Consider the following 22,893-nt stretch of genomic DNA (forward strand, 5'->3'; position numbering starts at 1 on the left):
AAAGTCTGGTTCGAAAGCTATGTATATGCACATGCTGCACTATGATTTTTTTTTTTTTTTTTTTTTTTCCCTCCATTTTGCGATCTTTTTCAGAACTGCTTGCCCGCACGTGTGATAGTCAGTCGAGGGGGTTCCAAGCCATGGTGTGTGAAATGTCAGCCCTCAGCTAAGCCATGAAGACACGGATGCAGCCCAGTTTTAAAGATACAAACAGGGTCCTATTCAATAGCTACCACATCTTGCTTTAACAAGATGGCGGTGCGCCTGTTTTTGCTCGCTCGCGATAACAGTTCATGGGATGCGGAGTCTGCTGGTGAGCAGAGAGGCTTGCCTGTGGGTCTGCAGAGTTGCTGTCAGGATCAAAAGTTTAGATCACATCAAGCCAGTTACAGTCCGCCAATTAGTGAGTGAGTTCAGCTTATCAACAGCCAACTGACCAGTCAACTTCGTGCCAGCTAACTAACTAAGTTAACTCTGGCGCCGAACAAATCCAAATCGCGTCCGCGTGATAAGTCTAATCCGACCCAAGAGCGTCTCCTCCATCGATGTTGAGTGAGGAGAGGGAGTGATGTAAAAAGTCCCTGCCCGTCCCTCATTCTCTTTCGTTCACTCTCTTTAGCTCTGAAGCGTTTTGTTGTGCTTCCATTTGTTTTCTCTTCCTTTAATTTATTTATTTATTTTTTTTTTTTTGCCTCTCTGCTTTGAGCAGCGTGTTCATCCCGCGAATGCAACCTGAGGCCGCGAACCTGACCACGTCAGACCCTTCACGCTTCCACGGACTAGTGACGGGCAACATCGAAAACAGCCTCTGACGTACCTGGCCTGTCCGACAGGGCTTCACGTTTCACGCGCTGCTCGTCGAAGGCTTTCCGCCCGCGTTCTGAAACCCTCCCTATTACGGAGTAGTTGACTCTTAGTTAAGACACCGACTTCCCAACCCTCCAACCTGACTTCGTCGCCTGACAACTTCCCGAGGTCATCGGGACTCTTTATTCAACGCTTCCTCTTATATTTGTTTTTTTTTGAGCAACCATCCTGTCCTCAACCTTCCCAACGTTTATTTGACGTTATTTGACTCACCTATGGGCAAGGAGTGAGCCACTGTCAAAATCACAAGCGATCGGGGGCGAAGAGCATCAGATAATGCCTTCACCATGGGTCCAGTACCCATCGACAGCGGCTATTCCTGAGCACTGCGAACCTGCTACGCCCTTCCTGGCTACCGTATCGTCGTTCCTTCACATATGTCTGCCGACGCACTTAGCGTTGCTGTCGTCGACCCTGGGAACACTGAGCATCGTTTCCTGGCTGTTCGCGCAGCTTCCGCAGATATACAAGAATTACAGTCTCCAGTCAACAGCGGGGTTGTCAGTGTGGTTTCTCGTCGAATGGTGCCTGGGCGACTCGGGTAATCTGATAGGTTCAGTCTTAACGAACCAGGCTGGTTGGCAGGTCATCATCGCTAGTTACTATGTGATGGTGGATATTGTGCTTGTCTTCCAATACTACTGGTATACGTACTTGAAAGGATGGCGGTTCCCACGATATGGCTATATAAGTGCTCCCGAGGATGACGACGAGGAAGAGTCATGGGAAGGCGTGCTGTCCTTGGAAACCAACTCATGCTGCCAGTTGGCTTCCACTCCTACGGTGCCGCGACTCGAAGGTAAGACCGTTGCGACACAAACCGTTCGGAGTCTGGATACACCACAAAGCCACACTCCCTCCAACCAGAGCGAGAAAAGAAGTTCGTCCAGTCGTACTATTGAACGCACAGGTGCCAGCGCGAGCAGCCCGGTGCCGTTCACATCCCCCCGCACGGTTATCATGATCACCATGCTCTGCGCTGTTCTTTCGAATGCTGCCTCAATCCCCGAATCCCGCGCTCCTCCTACCACTCCTCACCCATCGCTGCCGGACTCCGACGTCAAAGTAATCGCCGGGCGTATCGCGTCCTGGACCTCCACCATCATGTATCTTGCCTCTCGCCTGCCGCAGATATTCAAGAACTATCGCCGGAAGAGCACTACCGGCCTGTCGCCGCTGCTTTTCTTCGCGGCTTTCTGCGGGAATTTCTTCTACTCGACCTCCTTGCTCACTAATCCAAATGCCTGGTTCGATTTCCCACCGTACGGCGGCGGTGGATGGGCTGGTCCCGATGGTAGCGACCGCTTGGAATGGATTGGGCGAGCGATTCCCTTCTGGCTTGGCGCCGCAGGCGTCTTAGTCCTGGATTTCACGGTGGGATTGCAGTTTATGATGTACGCAGAGAAGGATGAGGAGCTCGTGATCAAGATCCGTGAGGAGGCCGAGGGCCGAAGCAGATGGAAGAAAGTCACGGGTTGGATGAGGGGCTGGATCCCCTCGGGCTCGCCGGAGAGAGATAACGAGGCTCTACGGGCGGCGATGGCGGTGGAGAACCGAGCATTATTGGCATCCCGCGGAAGTGATTCATATGGTGGTGTTTAAGAGGGCTATGTAATTTTTATACCCTATGCGATGTGATGCGATGCTTGTTTTCTTTTGTGATTGACATCAGCATCTTTTAGATGGTCGGGTGCATATGGTCAGATCCCATTAGACTTACACATGGGCCTAAGGGGATCTTTTTGCTTCTTTTTTTTCCCCTTCTTTTCTACCCTCGCTAGCCTGCTTGTTTCCCCAGCATCCACTTGGCCCTTTTTCAACACGCAAGAGCCTGTTGATACCCTAGTGTACAATGATGATCACGACCTGCCTATAACCTTACATTGGCGATGTTCTAGCGTTTTGGCGATTACATTACACAGCATGTTCACATCATGATCCCCCACAGCATGCCGTGCACTATATATGGCAGCATGTTTTAGCCAGCATCCTATTTGTGCTCCTTGGCCTTTTTCAGTGCGTCTTTTCTGTTAACTATATATCTCCAGTGGGCCAAATGCACACTATACCCAAGTGACCTTTGTTACCCACATAGAGGTCTTGTTTGTATGCTACTATAGTGAGATGAGCTATATTATCGTCTTTCTTGGAAGCCATCGGACGAAAGCCAAGATTTCAATTGTCGTCGTCCTCAACAGATGTGACATTGATGACTGGAAAGTCTGCTGAATAAAGTCTTTCACTTCTGCAATGACTGCCACATTGATGCTGATGTTTCTGGTCCTTGCGGAGTATGAGTTTCCACCGCCAACACCAAACAAAAAGTGGTAGATGATGGGGATACCTGACCGTCAACTTCACGGTAGACCAACAGCTGCAGAGCGTGGTCGCCCAAATCTCCGCGAGATATGAAAGGATTGAAAAGGCACTCTCACATGCATGTTGCAAGGCTACAGCCAGACATTGTCACTACAATGTCTCCGCTTCTGTGTCGGAGCTAGGGTTAAGGAAAGCAGAACCCCAGAACAAGTGGCAGGAAGAGAGTCAGATCCCTTCACTCAAGTCTGTTATAGCTTCTAGCTCAAGCAATATATTTCTTCCTCTCCAAGCCTTACTTGATATGACTTCTCAAGTCCTTGCATTTTTCTTGACAATGATATCTATTATTCAATAAGAAATACAGAATGCTTTTTAGTCTTATTTATTTGGATATCTGAGTTTCAGACAGTAAGCAGACTCTTGAAATCATTCTTGATTTTCAGATATGTATACAAGATATCAAAAAAGACTCAGATAATGTTCTATTTAATTTCTTTATAGTATCAAAAGAACTTTTCTTGAATCAATGATTCTTTTAGATTATAAAGTATCAGATCTCTACTTCTTTAAGTTTGCTTAGAGCTATGAAATTAGTTAAAGACATATTCTTAGATAAAAGGAGCTGCTTGATTTTCCGTAGGACTTGATTAGCTTCGTATTTCTCTAGCTATTCTAAACCAATACTTACGACTCGTCGAAGCGACGGATACAGATGAACATCCTGAATATCTCCAAGACTGGGGCACTACGACTATTCCTGTCATTATTTCGAGACTTGCCAGCTGCCAGCAAAGCGAAGTTCTACGTGACTACCTCAACCAGAAAAATCTTACACTATTCGCTTTGGACCCCCAAAGAAGTGCTTGTGGATGTGAAGATTTGTTTCTTAAGGTGCTGGTGAGGAGAGAAGTATTATTTGTGAGATCGAGAGCTACAAATGAATAGGGGAATTGGAAGCATATATGAATATACAAGTCCCCAGCCTCTGCGGTATAGTCTGTGACAAAGAACCTTCCCGGGTTTTAGGAGTACTACTGTATTGGATGGACTGCTAGCATATAACATTAGAACGTACGGGGTACTCTGCGTCCCAACCTCTTTACAGCAGAAGTGGACGAGTCAAATGGCAGACACATTGGATCATTTGCATCAGGCAGACATTGTATGGGGTGATGCAAAGCCTGTCAATGTATTTAAATAATGACGTGTGAATCGTTAATTTTGGAGTTGGATATATCTGAGATTGAAGTAAGAGGAATAAATCAGATATAGAGAGTTCTCAGGCAGTAGAACGATGTGGAAAGCATTTTCCTTTGCATCTCACAGCCATTCTTGACTCCTTGTCTGTATCGAGTCAGAATCGTGTGACAGAGTGCCACCGTAGTAAAGTCATGGCCAGAAAAGAAAATACGTTCGGTCGAAATGGTTGCTGCTCAGGCCTCTTAATGTCTGTTGAAATTGGCTTGCATCATGCTTGGGGCCTTTTGAGAGTATAAACCCTTCTCCCGAAGAGCACTCACCCGGCGAGACGGGAAATATGATGGATGAGTGCATTGGATTGTCCTCAAGTACTCCGTACTCGCTGCTGTTATTCAGCAGTGTTGTCCTTGTAAGTGAAGGAGCAAGGCAACTGACAAGCGTACAGATCAACCTACCGTGAGCTCTCAGCAAAGTTGACCCAACCAGCTGTAACGTGATGAAAGTTTCAAAACCAAACTTGCAAAGTAACTAAGTTAACACTTCAAATTTATATTTTCCCCCATAATTGATCCCCTAAAATTTCATTTCAACCCGCCCTAACCATTCCCTGATCCTCCCAAATCTAGACCACCTACGAAAAAGGCCAATCACCTAGGGGGTGAGTCCAATTATCCTAAGAGCTTTTGTCTCTCGGGGGATTGTTTTTCCAGTCCGGCGGCACTATTTCCAAGGAAGGTTAAGGTTTGAAGCCTTCCCCAACAACAACAGCTCTTCAACGCGTCGACGACGACGCATACAGAAGTCTTCACCACTCACCTATGCTAGCCCAGCGACGAGCCACAGCAGCAAAAGGGGCTCCCACTGGTCAATCCTGTGTTAGACTTAGAGCGCCTCTAGCCAAAAAGGATCAATCCTTTTTGGCTCAGTTGGTTAGTTCAATATCCTGTCAATATCTACGCGAAGAATTAAGGTTCCTTCTTATCCCTAGGTCCAGCCAGTCCCCTTTGCTGACCTATGATTTAACATCAAAGCCTATATCTATTCCTATAATAGGGCTATTATAGACGGCTTGTGCGTGATAATTATCATCTACGTTCGAGCCTGCCGGCTGCTCGCCATGGAGGAAGATGAGCTTACTCGGCTTCGCCGCCTTTATGAGGAAGAGAAGCGGCTCCGCGAGGAGGAACAACGCCGTCGAGAAGCAGCCGAGAGCAATGCATTGGAAGCACAGCTCCGTCGAGAAGCAGCCGAGGAGCTTGCACGGGGGGCCCAGCCGCAAACTGTTGAGCAATACCTCGAAGCCTGCCATTCACTCCAGCTCTCGATCCAGATAGTTACCAACCCCGCCCTGACCACACAAGGGGAGCCTACCAACCCGAGCAATAGGCTCTTCCCTCGACGGATCATTCCATGGGGTGAGGATTTTGCAATGCAACAGGAGGCAATCTGGAACCAGCTAAAAGGCAGCAGCTTGTTCTCTTCGCAGCCTCTTTTTCCATCTCAACATAGCTTGCAGTTTGTAAAGTCTTATCTGAGGCCGCTCAGCAGTGAGAACTGCCTCCGTTATTTTGAACGTGACGTCGTTGAGAACCCGGTACAAACTCTGATGGATGAGGTATACAAAGATTCCACGCTTCGGGATGCCCTGGGCCTCCGAGGAACAGTGACATTTGAGAGCCATACTAACCTCGAGCCGTCACCTGTTCCCCCCGGGGCCACCAAACCCCGGCGCAAGGCAAGGGGAAAAGGCAATCAAGCTGACCAGTACTGCGTCTATAGAGACTCTGGTGGAGGTCATATCCCGGTATTTGCGATCGAGTACAAAGCACCGCACAAGCTGCGTCTCGATGAGCTTGTCACAGGGCTCGAGTCCGAAATCCAACCAGAGCGCGATGTGATCAACAAGAATGGCGGAAACTTTGCATTTGCAGCCAAGTGCCTCGCTGCTGCGATTGTTACTCAGCTCTTCTCTTACATGATTGGCAAGGGTATCCAGTACGGTTATGTGTGCACAGGAGAAGCTTTTGTCTTCCTGCATATTCCCAATGATGACCCGACAATCGTTTATTTTTCACTGTGTGTCCCGAGCCTAGATGTCATGGACGATGACCAAACAAGGCTCCATCGCACGGCTGCCGCACAGGCTTTTGCCTTTGCTATCCAAGCCCTCAGTGTCGACCCGCCCCCAGCTTCATGGCACGATCGGACGACTACCCTGGATGTTTGGCCAGTGGAGTATGACGACGTGCTAAGAGACATTCCCGAGACGGTGCGGAAAGAACCCCGCGCTACTCCATATAAACCACAACGTTGGAAAGGCTTTAAACGCTCTCCGATTCAGACCCGGAGTCGGTGCAAGCCTTTGGACAGTGACATGGTGGCCGATGATGACAGCAGCAGCAGCGAAGAAGGCCCGCCCTCTCCCAGCCCAAAGCACTCCTACCGTTCTGGTAGACGCCAGGCCTTGATGTCCCCAGGGACAAGATCTGACAAAAAGCCCAACAGTTCTCGAAGAGGTCAGCAACCAGTGCAACAGCGAGTGATAAACAATCGACCATTTTGCACCCAGAAGTGCTTACTGGGGCTAGCAAATGGTGGTCCAGTGGATGAAACATGTCCTAACTTCGAGCATCATGGGCCAGAGCACATCAGCCAGCAGGAATTTCAGCAACTTATCCGCGAACAACTTGCCAAAGACCGGGGCCCCGATGCGGACTGCGTCCCGCTCTACATATCTGGGGCGCTCGGGTCTCTTTTTAAGGTGTGCCTGTCATCTCACAGCTATACCATGGTAGCCAAAGGCATGGAGAGCTTTGATCTTGACAGACTCCAGCATGAGAACAAGATCTACAATCGCCTCCGATCTATCCAGGGCAAGTACGTCCCTGTATGCCTCGGAATGGTAGATCTAATTCTACCATACTACTATGACTGTGGTGTCTTTAGTCACTTTTTATTTCTCAGCTGGGGTGGTCAGCCATTAGCTCATTGCATGAACCTGCTGAACAAGCAAAATGTCACTGACACTGTGACCGCAGCTTACAAAGAGATGCACAAGCTTGGTGTTCTTCACTGTGACGCGGCACCACGCAATGTACTCCACGACAAACATACTGGAACTGTCATGATTGTGGATTTTGAACGCTCCGAACTCGATTCTCGGGAGGCCTTAGGGCCGATAAGCCCGAACGCTGGTAACCGAAAGAGGAAGCGTGTGATATCAAGGCAGGGAGAAGATGCTTTTGCACGAGAGTTAAGTTCTATTGTGACGGCTCTTTCGCGAATGGAAAAGTAGCCGGCGTAGGGACAGAAGAGAAGCCAAATCCCAGATGATGAGGGCCGTCATCATATTCTTTGCCTGCTGTGAGGTTTAATGTTCTTGAGGCAGATACCTAGTAGTCAGCAGAATAGCTTATTTCTTCCTTTGGGAGCTGGACTCCCTTATTTTCACCTCATGTGAACAACCCTAATATGCACATTTCGATTCGCAAAACCTACCAGACTTCAAGAGGCTTTATGAACCCCATCTGGGGGATATTTATTGATACGCGAGACTATTCGGTGGGGGGGGGGCAGCCCCCTGTTATAGTTGCTTAGGAACACAATTCATTGCCTGACACTTCATATAGCCATGCCTTCTCAGATAATGTTCATCCCAGCGCATTTGTCATCCGCAAAGCATCCGACACCAAGATTTGAAAGCAGTTTTTGACCTCATTGCAACCATCCCTCGAGCAAGCACAGTCCGCCCCAATGCTGATGTCTATTTCCATTGATCTGGGAAGAAAACCGATACCCGATGACTCCCAGACAGATGACTGGTGGGAATCATGAGATGGAGAAAGGGTGAGGACAGAGTTGCAAGCTTATTGCATTAACTCGGAATATGAGAATCCAGATTCGCTGATAACTAACCTAGAGATACAATGGTTGATAAGAAGGCACCGGTCAAAACTGTCAATGTATGCGTCATCAATGAATCCCTCGATTCTGATACTATCCATACAAATTAAAGGTTCAACCGGAACTTGAGAGAGAGAAAGAGAAGGTAACAATGTGCTCACAAGAAAGTCAAAATAATAAAATAGAATAAAATATCCAACAGACATGCGTGTCGCTCTCCGTTTCCCGCGAAGAGCGACCCATGTTGAGATTTCGATCACCAGGGGACCTTATGACGTTCAACATTGCCTCTAAATATGCCTGGCGGGGAACACAATTTAATATATAAAAGGCTCGGGGGGTTATGCAATCGAAAATACTGTTCACATGCCGAGTGAACACACTTGAGCAGCAGGCCGCACCACGGACAGTAGGGGGCATAGAACAACGGGTCGTGATACGATTAATGCAGAATAGCGAGGAGCATGAATTCTGTCCGATCATAAAGTTTGGAGGTATAGGAAAAAAAAGACATGTCGGGCGTGGGGCACATTTCACCACAAGCAAGAGAGCTGAGGCGGATCAGCAAGCATTGTGCTGAATCACAACTGCGGATGATAGCTTGTCGACTGTAGTTGACGTACCCAAACAAACACACCCAGGGTGGCATGTTTGGTTTCCTATTCTGGATTCTGAATATGACGGTATGGGATGATGGGTACGCAGATGCTTGAACTCATGATCAAGGCGGTTGTCCAGAGCGGAGAGGATTTGACCGGCGCAAGCATTCGAACCCGGACGATGTTTGTGTGGCTCCATCATTAAAGCTCCCTCAAGTATTAAGGGGTAGAACAAATATATAATATACGTCATCACCAGTAGTAAAGCAAGAGTGCGCCCCTGCACCGACCCGGGACCATATCAGGGGTATTCATTTGGAGGATTGACATGGTCCTAGGGGGAGGCGTAATATCGCCTCTCATTGTGATCCGAGAGGAGAGCATCCCTGTACTGTAGTCCTGCATCGAGAAATGAAGAGAAATGAACTGCCAGTAGTCAAAGTCGCTGTAAGCCAGCCCTGCATGAACATTACCAGTGCAGCAGAAAACGCCCTTCCCTAATTTTATAACGACGAAATTGTTGTTAAGCTAGTTCAGAGAAGGTAGAAAGTATGTAACCAAAGAGCGCTCGGACTCTCTAGGTTCAATGCCTCATGCTGCCTCGGCCGCATGTGTCGTTCATATTGCAAGGGGGAGGATTCGAAAAAGTTCACATATCGAGACCCCATGCGGAATCCGGATTCTATATATTGCTCTGAACTGGATTGGCTTGCCTCTGTTTTGATATAGGGATTGAGGTAACCGATCGAACGAATACCAAACTATCGACAACATCCCTCCTTAACAAAGCTCAACAGCAGGCCCTAGGCCCAACCTTGAGCAGGACCGCGAAGAGGCAATGTTGGAGTGTTTTTGAGTTATAATCGCCGATACCTCTAATATCGCTATTGTCGAAATTTAGTTGATTCCGTCATAGATGAATTATCGCAATATCCAATGAAATGGTATCATATCTATTGCCATTCCGTCATATATATACTTTGAGCGTTCTGGGCATCGGGACTGCACACAAGAGGGTTACATGCGGAATAGCGCAGTCCGTCCGAACTGTAGTCAGAGCGAATCCTTTGCGGAAGCATGGACTAGCTTCAGTTCATGTGTAAAGCATGCAATCCCAGCATTGTCGCGTCAATTTAATGAGCCGAGCTCGCAGTTATAAGTTGGGATAACATACACGTAGGATCTGGTATGCCCCCGCGCAAGTACTTCGTAGCGGAGTGTCAAGACACGGCGAACGACCCACGCAACTGACATGGCTACTGTTAGGATCTAGCCCATGTTTTCATGATGCTCCTAGACGGTTTGAGATACACAGTCAGCTCGAAGCGCGCCCGATAAAGAGAGGCCGATAGCTAAATCATACATCAAACACTGAGTGAAGAGTGCCGATGAAGAGGGGACAGGTAGACAACTCCAAGAGCTTCGACACTACAGACACAACAGAGGAGCCCGTGTTTTCGATGGCGCACGCGAACGATGACATTCCAAGCAGCACGGAAAATAACCTGCTATTCCAAGCTCTTGGATAACAGGACCATTGACAGAACAAGGCAGAACCTGAGCAGATTCGACAATGGATCACGAAGAAAGCCACATGGGGTTGGGATATTCTTCAAGACATGCATCGGATCTCCGTCACGCTGGTGATCACCCTCAGCTCCGAGATGAAGCCATACTTGTCAAAGAGGATTCCGTTGCTCTGTGTGATAGTTGTAGCACTGCGACTCCAAGACACCCGCGCAAGACCTTACATATATACATACTGAGGGGACCCGCCATTTTGATATCCCCTGCGTGTTCAACCAGCCAGATATAGTGGCCAATCTGAGATTTGAGCCGTGAATCGAACGCATGGTGCGAAGCCATCCATAGTTATCTCTTCCGCCCATCATCCATTGATGATGATAATATATATCATATTCGCCGTTCACACGTGTCAGGACTGTTGCGGTTACCCCTTGCAGTTTATCATTCCACCAACGCATAAGCTGAAGAATGACATGGATCCAGTAGTCTCCCACTCCTTTTGTAGGTTGACAGTGAATTTGTTGATGCCAGTAATACGAACATATCGATTGAAATCAAAGCTCTTCATGGCACGGAACGATGCAGCGGATTCGGGCCAACCAGCGACGCCCCATTTCAAGACGGGCGTTGTTTTCGCTTAGGTGATTCGGCTTGGACACAGACGCGTCGGCCCTGATTCGAAGAAGCAAGCCGCATGAGAACCCAAGCTTTAAGGGCAATGCACTTTTTGCCGACCGTTCGTTGTTGGATATATATCGCGCAGCTGAATGAACGTTGTAAACGCCGAACCGCGAGATATTATGGCACATGTCTTGCTTCGGGTACGGACATCCAGGTCTCGTATATATAGCAGTAAAAAAAACAAATCCCCCAAGCTCTTAAAAGGAAGGAAGACCGTGGCTTATCGGCTCCTCCGGCACAAATAGCATAATCCCCATCCCGTAGGGATCTCTATCACCCGACGACACCCATCCCTCTTGTTGCCCTTCCTCTGACATGGATGAAATCCACCGGATTCCGTATGACCGCAGACGCAATGTCGAATAATTTGATGGCACATTTTCTCGGGACGTTTAAATACTCTTCGTTGAGTGTCGTAGGCAGCCTTTGCCGGATGAATTTCGAATTCAGAGGCTCAAAACAAGCGATGACACCGAAGGAGCAGAAGGAAAGGAGGGAAGGATTTAGGATATACTTGGCAGAACAAGAGGTCCTGACAAGGTAATCTGGAGAGTTGTATAATGTAGACCGGGAGATGTGTGACTGTGATCGAGGAGGGGGGAGAATATTGCAATTCTGACAGCCGTCAGGCAGTCCGCCGGGACAAGGACAATATATTCACGAATCGCGAACTGTTGCTCTCTCCTATCAAATCCAGAGAGAGCGCGAAAGAGAGAGAGAGAGAGGCACAAGTAATAGACCAATTTTGACGGAGGTCTGAAGAAGCTGTTGTATAGTATCGTCGCGGGTACCTTATATCACCGTTCAACAGACCCCACGTTAAAGTTCTCCCAATCCCGAAGACGGCACGTATATATTTGATCTGTGTGGTGGACCGGAGCACGAAGAGTAGTTTGCTCACATCGGCAGATCTTCGATCAGAGGGGCTAGCCCGGGATGTCTCACCGTTTGAAAACTTGTGTTTTGAGGAGATGCGCCTGGATCCCCTACAACAACAGCACGAGGACTAACGGTGCCAAAAATGAAGTAACGGAATCATCCTACATGCCACACACATTAGATCAAGAAGGCGAACCGGACGCAGCACGTCAGAGAACAGTAACTTACCACCGGCAAGCAGGGAAGACGCGGATATTCAAAATAACCCCGTATATACCGTATAGAGGAGACAGACAAAGAGGCTGGAATAGCCCTGAAGCGAAGACGGCAAGAAGGCACGGCACTTAAGATGTTCGGTATACTCACGAGAATTGTCGGATAGACGGGAAATATGCGACGTATCCAGGCTTCGGCAGGAAGTGGGAGGGAGACCAGGAGCTGCAAAGGGGGAAATGCCTCCCAATAACTGGGAAAACGAAGGCAATCGATTTTCTCCCTGCAAATCAAAGCTGGAGCAAGGTTCAAAATCACAAGACGAAGAGCTTCAAATGGGGAAAAAAAAAAAAAAAAGCAACAGCGGTAGATGACCAGGAAAGCTCCACGGAATCTGTTGTTTCTGGAGCAGCTTGAGAGACGAACAGTCAAACCTCAGAACAACATTATATATGTGAAAGCAAGTTCCAGGATCCTGACCATGATTGTGTTGATTATGATGAGAGAAAAAAAAGGAAAGTTGGTCTTTTCGCAGGAATCCAGGGCCTTAATATACCCTTTCCCATCCGCCCAAGGCCAGCCAGGCTCAGACTGCTAGCATACACGCACAGGCCACTGCTGGGGCGGAGGAGGGCACATATCCGTCTCTGCAAAAGACAAAAAGAGCGAATATCCGCGCAGACCCCCTTTTTTCCCCCTCCACCTACCGGGTCTTGCAAGCTGTGTGTCACAAAGAAGAGCAGATCAACAGGCCAAAAGCGAAAAAACACAAAACAAAAGGTGGACAGTGTGTACGGCTAACATGTCGAAAATGAAAGGGCCGTTTTCCACCCTGAATGTCCAATAATGGGAGGCAGTGTCTTCCCGTCTCTTGACAGTGAGCGGGACGCCATGGTACCAAGAGGCTAGAAGTAATGCACGCGTGTACATACGGATAGTTGAAGACAAAGAAAATACAGACAGGCACAGACAGACAGAGAGGGGGAAAAGATAGAGAGAGAGAGAGAGAGAGAGAGAGAGAGAGAGAGAGAGAGAGAGAGAGCGAAAACATGCCAAGTGATAGCCGGCAGACACTCTTCCGATATGAAAGACATGTCTCAACGCTCCTAGCCGGGGGGAGATTGAGAAGAAACACGGTGTGGTTGGATGGAAAGAATCTCCGGAGGGAGGTTTCGCAGCAGGACAATGGGAAAAGTGAACCCGCTGCAAGAGCGGATATCGACTGCGCTGCTGCATTAGGATCATGCATGTAATATTAATTCGCAGATAAGTATGTATATGTTAGTCCTCATTAGTTGTCCAAGAGCCCAGGCCGCACAATGAACAGACAGTAAGACAGAGGAAAAAAAAAAAAAAAAAAAAAAAAGAGAGAGGGAAAAGAAAATCCTGCCTGGACTCCAAAAAAAAGCCACATCATCCGATTCTTCCGCTAGGCGGGGATATTAGATAGCTATGCATTATTAGTTTAGTTACAAACCATGCCCATCTCCAGACATTTCTCTATTGACATCGTAATTAAAAAAAGGCAGAAAAGGGGGAAAAAAAAAAAGGAAGAATAACCCTCAAGAAAAGAGTTGAAGCCGCAAAGAAGCAAAGTTGTCCATTAAAAGGCATTAGGTTTTTCATTCTCTCATGAATGTACAAATCCGCGGTCTTCAGTCTTTTTTCCTTTTTTCCTTTTTTTTTTTTTCCCTTTTCGGGGGGCGGTGGAGGGGAAAAGGAATTGGGGGAAGCTAGAAACTGAGACAAATCGGGGAAAAGAAGGCAAAAAAAAGAAAAAGAAGAGAAGAGGTAAAAGCGGAGCATAAGGCGCGTACAACACGAGTGGGAATCTCAGAGAAATAGAGCCAAAGACAACTCTGGAGAGCAAAACCGCATGCGGGAGGGAATATCATGCCCGATGAGTCAGTGTCTCGGCCACGAAGCCGGGCCAGACTGTAGCCGACATGAATCTCAGAAGCGGCAACCCGATGTATCATCGAATACTCTGTATATACCACATAGGCTAGCTTCCGAGACAAATAGCGCGTCAGAGGAGGGCTGGCAGCAAGTTTCGGCAGGAAACCTCGCCAGAGAATGAGGGAAGAAGCGGAGGAGAGATAAAAGGAAAAAGAAAAAAGAAAAAAAAAAAAAAAAAAAAAAAAAAAGGGAAAAAAAGGGAAGAAGAGGAAGAAGCAAACAACCGGGATTGAGTCACCCAAGACATTATTACCTCCACAGCAGAAGAGAGCTCTGGGGGAACCAAGCTCCCATCAACAACAACGCCGACAAAGCTAGAGCGAGTGTACGCTGCAAAATGCTAGACAATTGGAACCCCCTTTTTTTTTCCTTTTTTTTTCCCTTTTTTCTTTTCTTTTTTCTCTTTTTCCCTCTGCCATCAAACGGCTCACATCAGCAGGGTGGTAACACACCCCTTAACCGAAAGAAGAGGCAGTCCACATCTGAAGACGGTGGAGGGTATCACAACGGCCCGCACTGATCCACCCTCCTTTCGGAAGACGCAGCCGACAAATAGAAGCCTCCCGTTATCTTAGAGGCTGCTTGACGTCTTGGACCCCCCGACGAACAACGTCTTCGTAACGCCATCTCGGAGGAGTGATTTTGCCCGCGGTGGTTTGCTGACGATACCAGTCATTCTCCATCTCTGGGCTTACTCCGTCTGGAGGAGGTAGGGCACCACCAGCGACACCACTCGAGAACTTGAGCTGTAACACATTTCCAATTTCGTCACACGCCGACAGTAAACGGTCGAGATCGTCTTTCGTATGTGCGGCGGAGACACAAAATCGAGCTCGAGATGACACGAGGGGAGTGGCGGGGTAACCGACGACGACGACCGATATCTTCCTCTTCAACATCTCGTGTGAAAAGGCCGGCATCTTGGCGGGGTTGAAGAGCAGAAGAGGGATGATCGGTGAGTCATCGTTTCCATAGACGATGAAGCCAAGACGCTTCAGGCCCAGGCGCAGGTACCGTGAATTGAACGCCAATCTCTGCAGTCTCTCTTCTCCTTGGCCGGGAACAAGTTCTCCGGTGATGATCCTTAGAGACGTAGAGATCTGAGCCAATATTGGCGGCGTTGGTGCTTCTCCGAAGAACACCGCAGCGTTTGATGCGCGCAGTTTGTCGATGACGACCTTGTCCGCAGCGATGTAGCCACCGTTCGCACCAAACGACTTTGTAAGCGTACCCATCAGGATGTCGACCTCCTTTGTGTCAATGCCGAAATAGTCACAGATTCCTCTTCCCCGTGGTCCAATGGCTCCGACGGAGTGGGCTTCATCGATGAACAGGTTGAACTTGTACTTTTTCTTCAAGGCAAGGATTCCCGGAAGGTTGCACATTGAACCCTCCATCGAATAGAGCCCCTCGACGACCAGCAGGATCTTCTTCCACGGGCGGTGGGTGCGTGGCTGGCCCTGGGAGATCACTTCACGCAGTTTTTTCTCCAAAGCGTTGACGTCGTTGTGCTTGAACATCTCGATAGAAGCCCCGGACAACCTTGCACCGTAGCGGATAGACGCGTGGTTTAGCTCATCCGAGATGATCAAGCACCCCTTGGACACCAGGGCCGGGAAGATACTGGCGTTAGTGCCGAATCCCATGGAGAAGACCATAGACGCTTCCTTGCCCACGAATCTGGCGACCAGGTCTTCGACTTCGACGTGGAGATCCTGAGTGCCGGCGTCGACTCTGGTGCCGACGGAGCTGATGCCGTATTTGCGGATGGTCTGCTCAACGGCATCCGCGCACGGGCCTTCAGACTGGGCGAACCCGAGGTAGTTGTACGAGCTCATGTTCAGGGTGTCCGTGGTCGTGCCGGTGAAGCGAAAATGGCGATTCTGGTCATCGCTGACACGGTCGATCAGGGTGATATATCGTCCGGGAACGCCCGTGACGGGGCGCTCGAAGCAGTCGTTGATGCGAAGCTTCAGGCGACGAACGTAGAAGTTGTCGAAATCACTGTTCAGGGCGCCGTAACCGTTCTGAGGTTTCAGATGGCGGTAGTCCTTCTCCTTGAACCGCTTCCCGAAAAAATCGCGGACATGGCCAAACGCTATTAGGATTAAGTAACTGATATAGGTGGTAAGCAAATAAAAATACGGGGGTTCGTCCATGATCGGGTCCGGAAAGGCGCCGCCCTGGTGACGGGAGGTGTAGCGGTGGGTAGGATGACCGAGGGGCCCGAACTGGGCATGCTGCTTTGCGATGCGGTGCGCCTCGTGGGGGGAGGGCGGCTGGAAGAGAGTGGTCGCGGAGGAATCCATGCTGGGCGCGTTTGCGGTGGAAAGGGAGATGGTGGGCAGACGAGCGGAGCCGTTCACAGCAGCAGGACCGTTGCGTGGATGTGAGCCACCACCAGGGGTCGAGACGGCTTCCGACTTGGGCTTGGGGCTACTGAGGAGCAATTGGCTGAAGCGGTTGCGACTTGGATTTGTAGGTTTTGTCGTCGAGAGTTTCTCAGGCGCGGTGGAAGCAGAGGACGAGGAGTTCGAGGAGATGTCGACGAGGGAGCTCGTAGGTCGACGAGGCATCGCAGGGGGAGGGTTTAAAAAAAAAAAAAAAAAAAAAAGGAAAAAAAAGAGAGAGGGAGATTAAAAGGGAAGTAAAAAAGGTTTATCTGAAGGGCTCGAATCGCAGCTCAACTACGCCGATTGGCGCGGCAGCCGGAGAGGAGAGCAGAGCAGTGTGATGGCGCTGGCGAGGTAGTCTCGATGGAAGGCTGAGTTTTGGGGAGAGAAAGCTTCTGGCGAGAAAGGTCAACGATTGCATCCATGGAAAAAGGGAGCGACGAGGAATTCCAGAGAACGCCTATCAACACTGATGACCGTTTACGCTTAAATCATGATATCTTTTGTCTCAATTTTAAGGGCTGTGTGGCGTAAGAAAAGAAATGCCAAAAAGGAAAAAGAAAAAGAGGGAAGAAATTCATGTCGAGCAAGGACAGAGAGGGCCGAGAACAAACCTTCAGTGGAGCGATCCGGTGCAGCCGGGAATAGTGGGAACCAGAGCACAGAGAGAGAGAGAGAGAGAGAGAGAAAGGGGAGAGGAAGAGAGGAAGAGAGGAGGGGAACGGGGGGGGAGAGAGAGAGAGAGAGCACACAGACGCGCGAGGACGAGCTCTCCAGGCTCACGACATCGGAAGACTGCACGTCTCTCTCTTGGAGATGTAACTAACTAGTTGTTAGGAGACTTTTGAGGAGAACTTTTCGTCTCTTACTTGACTTTTGACTTGCTGCTGTTTTTTTTTTGTTTTTGTTTTTCGCTGTCTGCGTTTGATTCGGACGCGAAACGCCGTTACCGCCCGCCGCCCGCGCGCAGCCAACCACAACACCGCACAGGGAGGTAAAGTAATCTTACGGGCCTAATATTACTAGCGCATTCAGGGGCAAAACAAAAGCAAAAGCAAAAGCAAAAACTGCAAACCAGCAAAAAAAGCAGCTAAAAACAGCTTTGACGGGCACAACGCTCGTGACGGCGAGGGATTGCGTGGGAGAGACAGCTTGACGTTGAATGAACTGGTGAAATAAAATTAAAAAAAAAATTAAAAAAAAAAGCACACGAGGCAGGGCAAGCTATTTAGTTGACCGGCAGCTCTGACTTGGAACTCGCTCTCTGGCGAAGGGTCTTGCTGTCTCATCACGCCCTGAGCGGCGGCTCTAGCCTCTATCGTGCTGTCTGCTCCGTCTTGGTGGTGGTGCAGAGTGGGCTGGATCCTAAGGACCGGGGTACCAGGCGTCATCATATTGTGTATGCCATTTTGAAGGAATGGAGCAATGAACCCGACTTAGAAAAACCACAAAAAGCAATGAACCCAACTGGAAAAACCACAAAACATCTTAGCCTGCCATTCGACAAGCCGGCAAATTTCCCCTGGCCTGTGTACTACACTGGAAAAGTGTGGGCAAGGGAGCAACCTCGCGTTCCATGTCTGTTCTATCGAGACCCTGCAGGACTCATCCATTCTGCCTCCCGGTTACCGGAACTCTGGCCTGATGTGGATTTGAGACCTCTCCTCTGAGTTGCAAAAAAAAAAGGAAAAGAAAAGAAAAGAAAAAAAAAAAACAAAAAAAGGAACAGAAAAGACAAAAGGGGGCTAGCCCAAGTCATCTGCAGGTGTGTAAAGGAACGTTGGCTTGAGGGAGGCGTAGATGCCCATACGCCCAGTGCCTACATAGTTACTTTGCTGCTGGCCTCAAGGATTCGGACCAAGAATTGCAGCCCGGATCCTCTGCTTGTGACGCAAAGGAGCTGGTTCTCGTAAGATGATAAGCCTAGATTAAGTCTTCTTCAGGATATTTCCTCCGAAGGCCACGGAGGATCCACCTGGACACACTCCCCATCGCCAGCAGCAGCAAAGTACGTTCCGTGCCGGGGTCCACTCGAGTTTAGCACACTGATCGATAGAAGATTCGTCTGATCTGTATCGCTCCTGCGAGCCATACCGCTTAGCCTCCGAGTGGCCACCAAGAACAGATGACATACGGGTGCCTTTGTGAGGAGTCGGAAGGTAATGTAGCTACAGATGGCGAGTTTGATATGCATGATATCCAGACCTACGAGACCATCAATTCCCCAGACGCAGAGCCCCAAGTGGCCACGAGTGGGCTGCTTACGTCTGTGGGATCTGCCGTCAATTTCCCGAAAAGACAAGTTCAAATCGCTCGCTCCGAGAGCTGGAAGAAGCACACTCCAATACGGAGTATTCTGTCTCTCTCTCTCACACACACACACACACACACACACACACGCTCTCTCTCTCTCTCTCTCTCTCTCTCTCTCTCTCTCTCGTGTCGATTTGGTGACACCCTGTTGCGCCGCCGGAACTACAGCAGTTGGAGAGTTAGATATGCTCATTCCAAATATTCTCCTTCGTCTCCCTTGGCGGAAATATGCGTGGTCTAGCTGAGCTGCGATTCCTCCCCCGACCCAAAAACACCACCGCTCACTTTCCACACAACGAGGAAAAAATATGGTAAGCTTTCGATCATGATTGGGATTTCGCCTATCGTTCTAGAACCTGTGGTCCAGAGGCGTGGTTCAGCGGCTCACTCCTTTGAGTGCACGTCATTCTTAGTTGCGGTCATGCATATTACTCCCGTACAATCCAGACTGCTTGTGAAGACATCATCGAAGCGATCCAGACCAAGGATGGCTGAAGCCACCCACATTACTCTGTAGACGCTGGAAGAATGAGAAAGGAGTTGTGGTCAGACGGGGAAGAAGGCACATGCTACCCAACTATGGGCGGAGTTATTCTATAGTTAGTTTATCTTAACGTTGCCAATTACCCAATTTTGTGCGTGTCTTCCAACCCCCAACCCCCAACCCCCATCGCCGGCGAATCCCTGTAGAGGCCGTTTTCTGCGTTTCCTCTCAGGTTAAGCAAACGGGGCGTGTGATTTTATAATTAACTAAGTGCACAGCGGCGCATGTACTCCTTGTGTGCAACCCTCTACATAAGATATACAGTGTATCTACATACAGCAGGTTGCTCCGTGCAAGTTGCACAGCCTCCCATAACCTCACGTGACTGGTCCCAACAGCGGCTCAAAACGGTGGGGCGGAAGTATATTAACCCGATTCCGGTCCCGATTAGGCAGGAGGCAGCGTTGGTATTACCTAAGCAAGCCAGGCCCCGACAGCCTCTGATTGGCCAATTCGGCTTCCGACGCTTCGGAAATTTGATCTTTTTTCGGAAGGCGGCGAGCGGACGCGAGTTTCGGCGGCGGAAGCGAAAAGTCGAAGAGAGAGAGAGAGAGAGAGAGTTGAAAAGCGAGTTGAAAAGCGAGTTGAAAAGCGAGTTGAAAAGCGAGTTGAAAAGAGGAGTTGAGAGGCGGGCGGATTCAAACTGTCTCACAGAAAAACAGAGGGAGGGCCTTGTTGTTCGCGGGAGTGTCCAGTAACTAGTTAGTTGGTTGGTTAACTTATATACTTCTACTCCGTACTCTCACCCAAATTCTAATCCGCCGCTCCGATAACAGTAGACTAGCTCTCGGAGAACCACCGCCGCCGCCGCCTGGAAACAAAGAAACCCCTCCCTCCTCCCACTCACCAAGCCTGCTGGCCCCCGGTGATGCCATTCATAGACAGGACCAACGGTATGGGGGACTACGCAGAAGACGCAAGAGAGCTGTGGCGACCCGCCAACCCTGAGGCCACCAGCATCCACAAGTTCAAGTCCATCGTCGCCTCGAAGCACGCTCCCGGTCTAGAGTCATACCACGATCTCTGGCAATGGAGCGTCGATGAGCCCGCCAAGTTCTGGGAGGAGGTGTGGAACTACACCGGCGTCAAGGCTCACAGGCCGTATGAGAAGGTCAGTTTTAATTAACCCTTGATATTTTTCTCTCTTTTCAGGCGGGGAGGGTAAAAAAAAAAAAAAAAAAAAGAAGAGAAAAGAAAAGCAAAGAAAGAGGAAAAGAAACATCTTGCGCTGATGGTAAAGCTTGCACTCTTTAGGTCTGCCAACCGGAAGCCCTCCTGTTCCCGAAACGCCCGTTCTTCGATGGATCTCTGCTTAATTTCGCGGAGAACCTCCTCTTCCCGTCCAGCAATCCCCACGAGCACGCCGTCGCCGTCATCGCTGCCACCGAATCCACCCGCGAACACATCTCATGGAAGGACCTGCGCGAAAGGGTTCGGCTGTGCATCGCCGCCATGCGCGATGCTGGCGTGGCCAAGGGAGATCGGGTTGCCGGGTTCGTCGGGAATCATCCCAACACCTTGATCGCCATGCTGGCCACGACCTCCATAGGAGCTCTCTGGAGCGGCGTCTCCACGGATACCGGGGTCCACGCCGTCCTAGAGCGCTTGCGCCAGATCGAGCCCAAGCTGCTCTTTGCGGACAATGCCTCCATATACAACGGCAAGGTCCACGACACACATGCAAAGGTCGCCGACGTTGCCGCAAGTTTGCCGTGCCTGCAGCTGGTCGTCATCTTTGACGCCGTCAGAGATCATGCCTTTGACGTCTCCTCCGTCGTATCACCCAACGGTTCCACTGTCACCTATGCCGACTTCATAGCCTCCGCCCGGACGTCAGACGCTCCCTTACGATTCGAATATCTCCCGCCCGATCACCCCATCTACATCCTCTACTCTTCCGGCACGACCGGAGCACCGAAACCCATCGTCCATGGAGCCCTGGGCACCCTTCTTCAGCACAAGAAGGAGCATGTGCTTCACTGCGACATCGGCCCTGGCGACAGATTGTTCTACTTCACCACCACAACATGGATGATGTGGCACTGGCTCGTGTCCGCGCTGGCCAGCGGATCGAGCATTGTGCTCTATGACGGATCACCTTTCCGACCGCTGGACCCGGAAAACGGAAAAGGCGACATGGCCATGGCTCGACTGATCGACGAGCTACACATCACCCACTTCGGAACCTCTGCGAAATACCTCTCCGTGCTGGAGCAGGCCGCGCTGAACCCGCGAAAGCATCCCCACCGACCCGTGACGTTCCGGACATTGCGGGCAATCTTCAGCACTGGCTCTCCGCTGGCCCCTTCGACGTTTGACTACGTCTACTCTTCCATCCACGAGGATATCCTGCTGGGTTCCATCACCGGTGGCACGGACATCATCTCGCTCTTTGGAGCGTGCTGCCCGATCCTTCCTGTCCACCGAGGAGAGATCCAGTGTCGAGGACTGGGCATGGCCGTGTCCGTCTTTGACCACGCGGCCAATGACATCAGCAAGACGGATGACGCTGGAGACCTGGTGTGCACCAAGCCGTTTCCCGCGCAACCCGTCATGTTCTGGCCTCCGGGCGCCGTCGGCGAAGCAAAGTACCGTTCGAGCTACTTCGAGACGTACGGAGATCACACCTGGCACCATGGGGATTTCGTCAAGATCAATCCCGTCACGGGAGGACTGGTCATGCTAGGCAGAAGCGACGGTGTGTTGAAGCCCGCCGGCGTGAGATTCGGAAGCGCTGAGATATACAACGTGATCCTGAAGCATTTTGCCGACGAGATCGAGGACTCTCTGTGCATCGGACGGCGAAGAAATGGAATTGAGACCGACGAGACCGTTGTCCTGTTCGTCAAGCTGAACAACACGTCCTCCGCGTCGTCCTCGGGGGTCTCTACTCCAAACGGAGTCCTCAGGGAGCCGCCGACTCTGCCTGATGGTCTGGCGGCTCGCATCCAGGCCGTGATCCGTAAGGAGCTGAGTCCCCGCCATGTGCCAGCCATCATCGACTCCTGCCCAGAGATTCCCGTGACATCCAATGGCAAGAAGATCGAGAACGCAGTGAAGCAGATCCTGTGTGGATTGAACATCAAGACGGGAGCGAGCGTTGCCAATGCTGCCTGTCTCGAGTGGTATCGGAAATGGGCCGCCGAGCATTAACTATTTTTATTTTTTTATTTTTTATTTTTATTTTACTTTTTTTCTTGTGAATTGTTTTTGAATGTCGGAATCCCTTGAAGTATTAGTAGACATTACATTTTAAATCTATATATATATATTTTTCATAGACATCATCTGTATGTACATAGTCTTTTTGATGCGAACTGTTTTTTTTTCTCGTCTGGACCTCATATATATATATATATATATACGGAGTATATATATATATAAATCGTCTCTCGTCATGTGCTGCGCTAAAAATAAAAAGTAACTTTCGCGCTTGAAGCCCGTTTTTGTTGCATCACCACAACGGCGAGCGGATTTTCTTTTCTTTCCTTTAACC

The 22,893-nt window shown here is 49.7% G+C and overlaps 8 protein-coding genes across 8 annotated transcripts; 6 read left to right on the forward strand and 2 right to left on the reverse strand.

The window, feature by feature from the left end:
• The first annotated feature begins 946 nt into the window (after positions 1-946).
• On the forward strand, positions 947-3,081 carry CIMG_09055 (PQ loop repeat protein). The gene has a single exon (XM_001239433.2). The coding sequence runs from the start codon at positions 1,144-1,146 to the stop codon at positions 2,467-2,469; it is 1,326 nt and encodes a 441-aa protein (XP_001239434.1). The 5' UTR covers positions 947-1,143; the 3' UTR covers positions 2,470-3,081.
• Positions 3,082-3,117: 36 nt separating this feature from the next.
• Positions 3,118-4,131, forward strand: CIMG_09056 (uncharacterized protein; the record flags this gene model as incomplete). Its single annotated transcript, XM_001239434.2, has 3 exons — positions 3,118-3,158; positions 3,328-3,410; positions 3,854-4,131. 3 exons carry the CDS (start codon positions 3,118-3,120, stop codon positions 4,129-4,131), a joined length of 402 nt encoding a protein of 133 aa, XP_001239435.2.
• Positions 4,132-5,503: 1,372 nt separating this feature from the next.
• Positions 5,504-7,681, forward strand: CIMG_09057 (uncharacterized protein; the record flags this gene model as incomplete). Its single annotated transcript, XM_001239435.2, has 1 exon — positions 5,504-7,681. One exon carries the CDS (start codon positions 5,504-5,506, stop codon positions 7,679-7,681), a length of 2,178 nt encoding a protein of 725 aa, XP_001239436.2.
• Positions 7,682-11,451: 3,770 nt separating this feature from the next.
• CIMG_09058 (uncharacterized protein) lies at positions 11,452-12,106 on the forward strand (the record flags this gene model as incomplete). The annotated part of the gene is made up of 2 exons (XM_001239436.1): positions 11,452-11,636; positions 11,908-12,106. 2 exons carry the CDS (start codon positions 11,452-11,454, stop codon positions 12,104-12,106), a joined length of 384 nt encoding a protein of 127 aa, XP_001239437.1.
• Positions 12,107-14,553: 2,447 nt separating this feature from the next.
• Positions 14,554-16,735, reverse strand: CIMG_09059 (serine palmitoyltransferase 2). The gene has a single exon (XM_001239437.2). The coding sequence runs from the start codon at positions 16,721-16,723 to the stop codon at positions 14,714-14,716; it is 2,010 nt and encodes a 669-aa protein (XP_001239438.1). The 5' UTR covers positions 16,724-16,735; the 3' UTR covers positions 14,554-14,713.
• Positions 16,736-17,702: 967 nt separating this feature from the next.
• On the forward strand, positions 17,703-18,210 carry CIMG_09060 (uncharacterized protein; the record flags this gene model as incomplete). The annotated part of the gene is made up of 2 exons (XM_001239438.1): positions 17,703-17,710; positions 17,784-18,210. 2 exons carry the CDS (start codon positions 17,703-17,705, stop codon positions 18,208-18,210), a joined length of 435 nt encoding a protein of 144 aa, XP_001239439.1.
• A 258-nt stretch (positions 18,211-18,468) lies between these two features.
• Positions 18,469-19,360, reverse strand: CIMG_12272 (uncharacterized protein; the record flags this gene model as incomplete). The annotated part of the gene is made up of 3 exons (XM_012358320.1): positions 18,469-18,708; positions 18,750-19,194; positions 19,242-19,360. 3 exons carry the CDS (start codon positions 19,358-19,360, stop codon positions 18,469-18,471), a joined length of 804 nt encoding a protein of 267 aa, XP_012213743.1.
• A 905-nt stretch (positions 19,361-20,265) lies between these two features.
• On the forward strand, positions 20,266-22,730 carry CIMG_09061 (acetoacetate-CoA ligase; the record flags this gene model as incomplete). The annotated part of the gene is made up of 2 exons (XM_001239439.2): positions 20,266-20,508; positions 20,652-22,730. The coding sequence occupies 2 exons, from the start codon at positions 20,266-20,268 to the stop codon at positions 22,548-22,550; spliced, it is 2,142 nt and encodes a 713-aa protein (XP_001239440.1). The 3' UTR covers positions 22,551-22,730.
• Between the last annotated feature and the right edge of the window lie 163 nt (positions 22,731-22,893).

Source organism: Coccidioides immitis (genome assembly GCF_000149335.2).
Source record: "Coccidioides immitis RS genomic scaffold supercont3.5, whole genome shotgun sequence".
Lineage (NCBI taxonomy): Eukaryota > Fungi > Ascomycota > Eurotiomycetes > Onygenales > Onygenaceae > Coccidioides > Coccidioides immitis.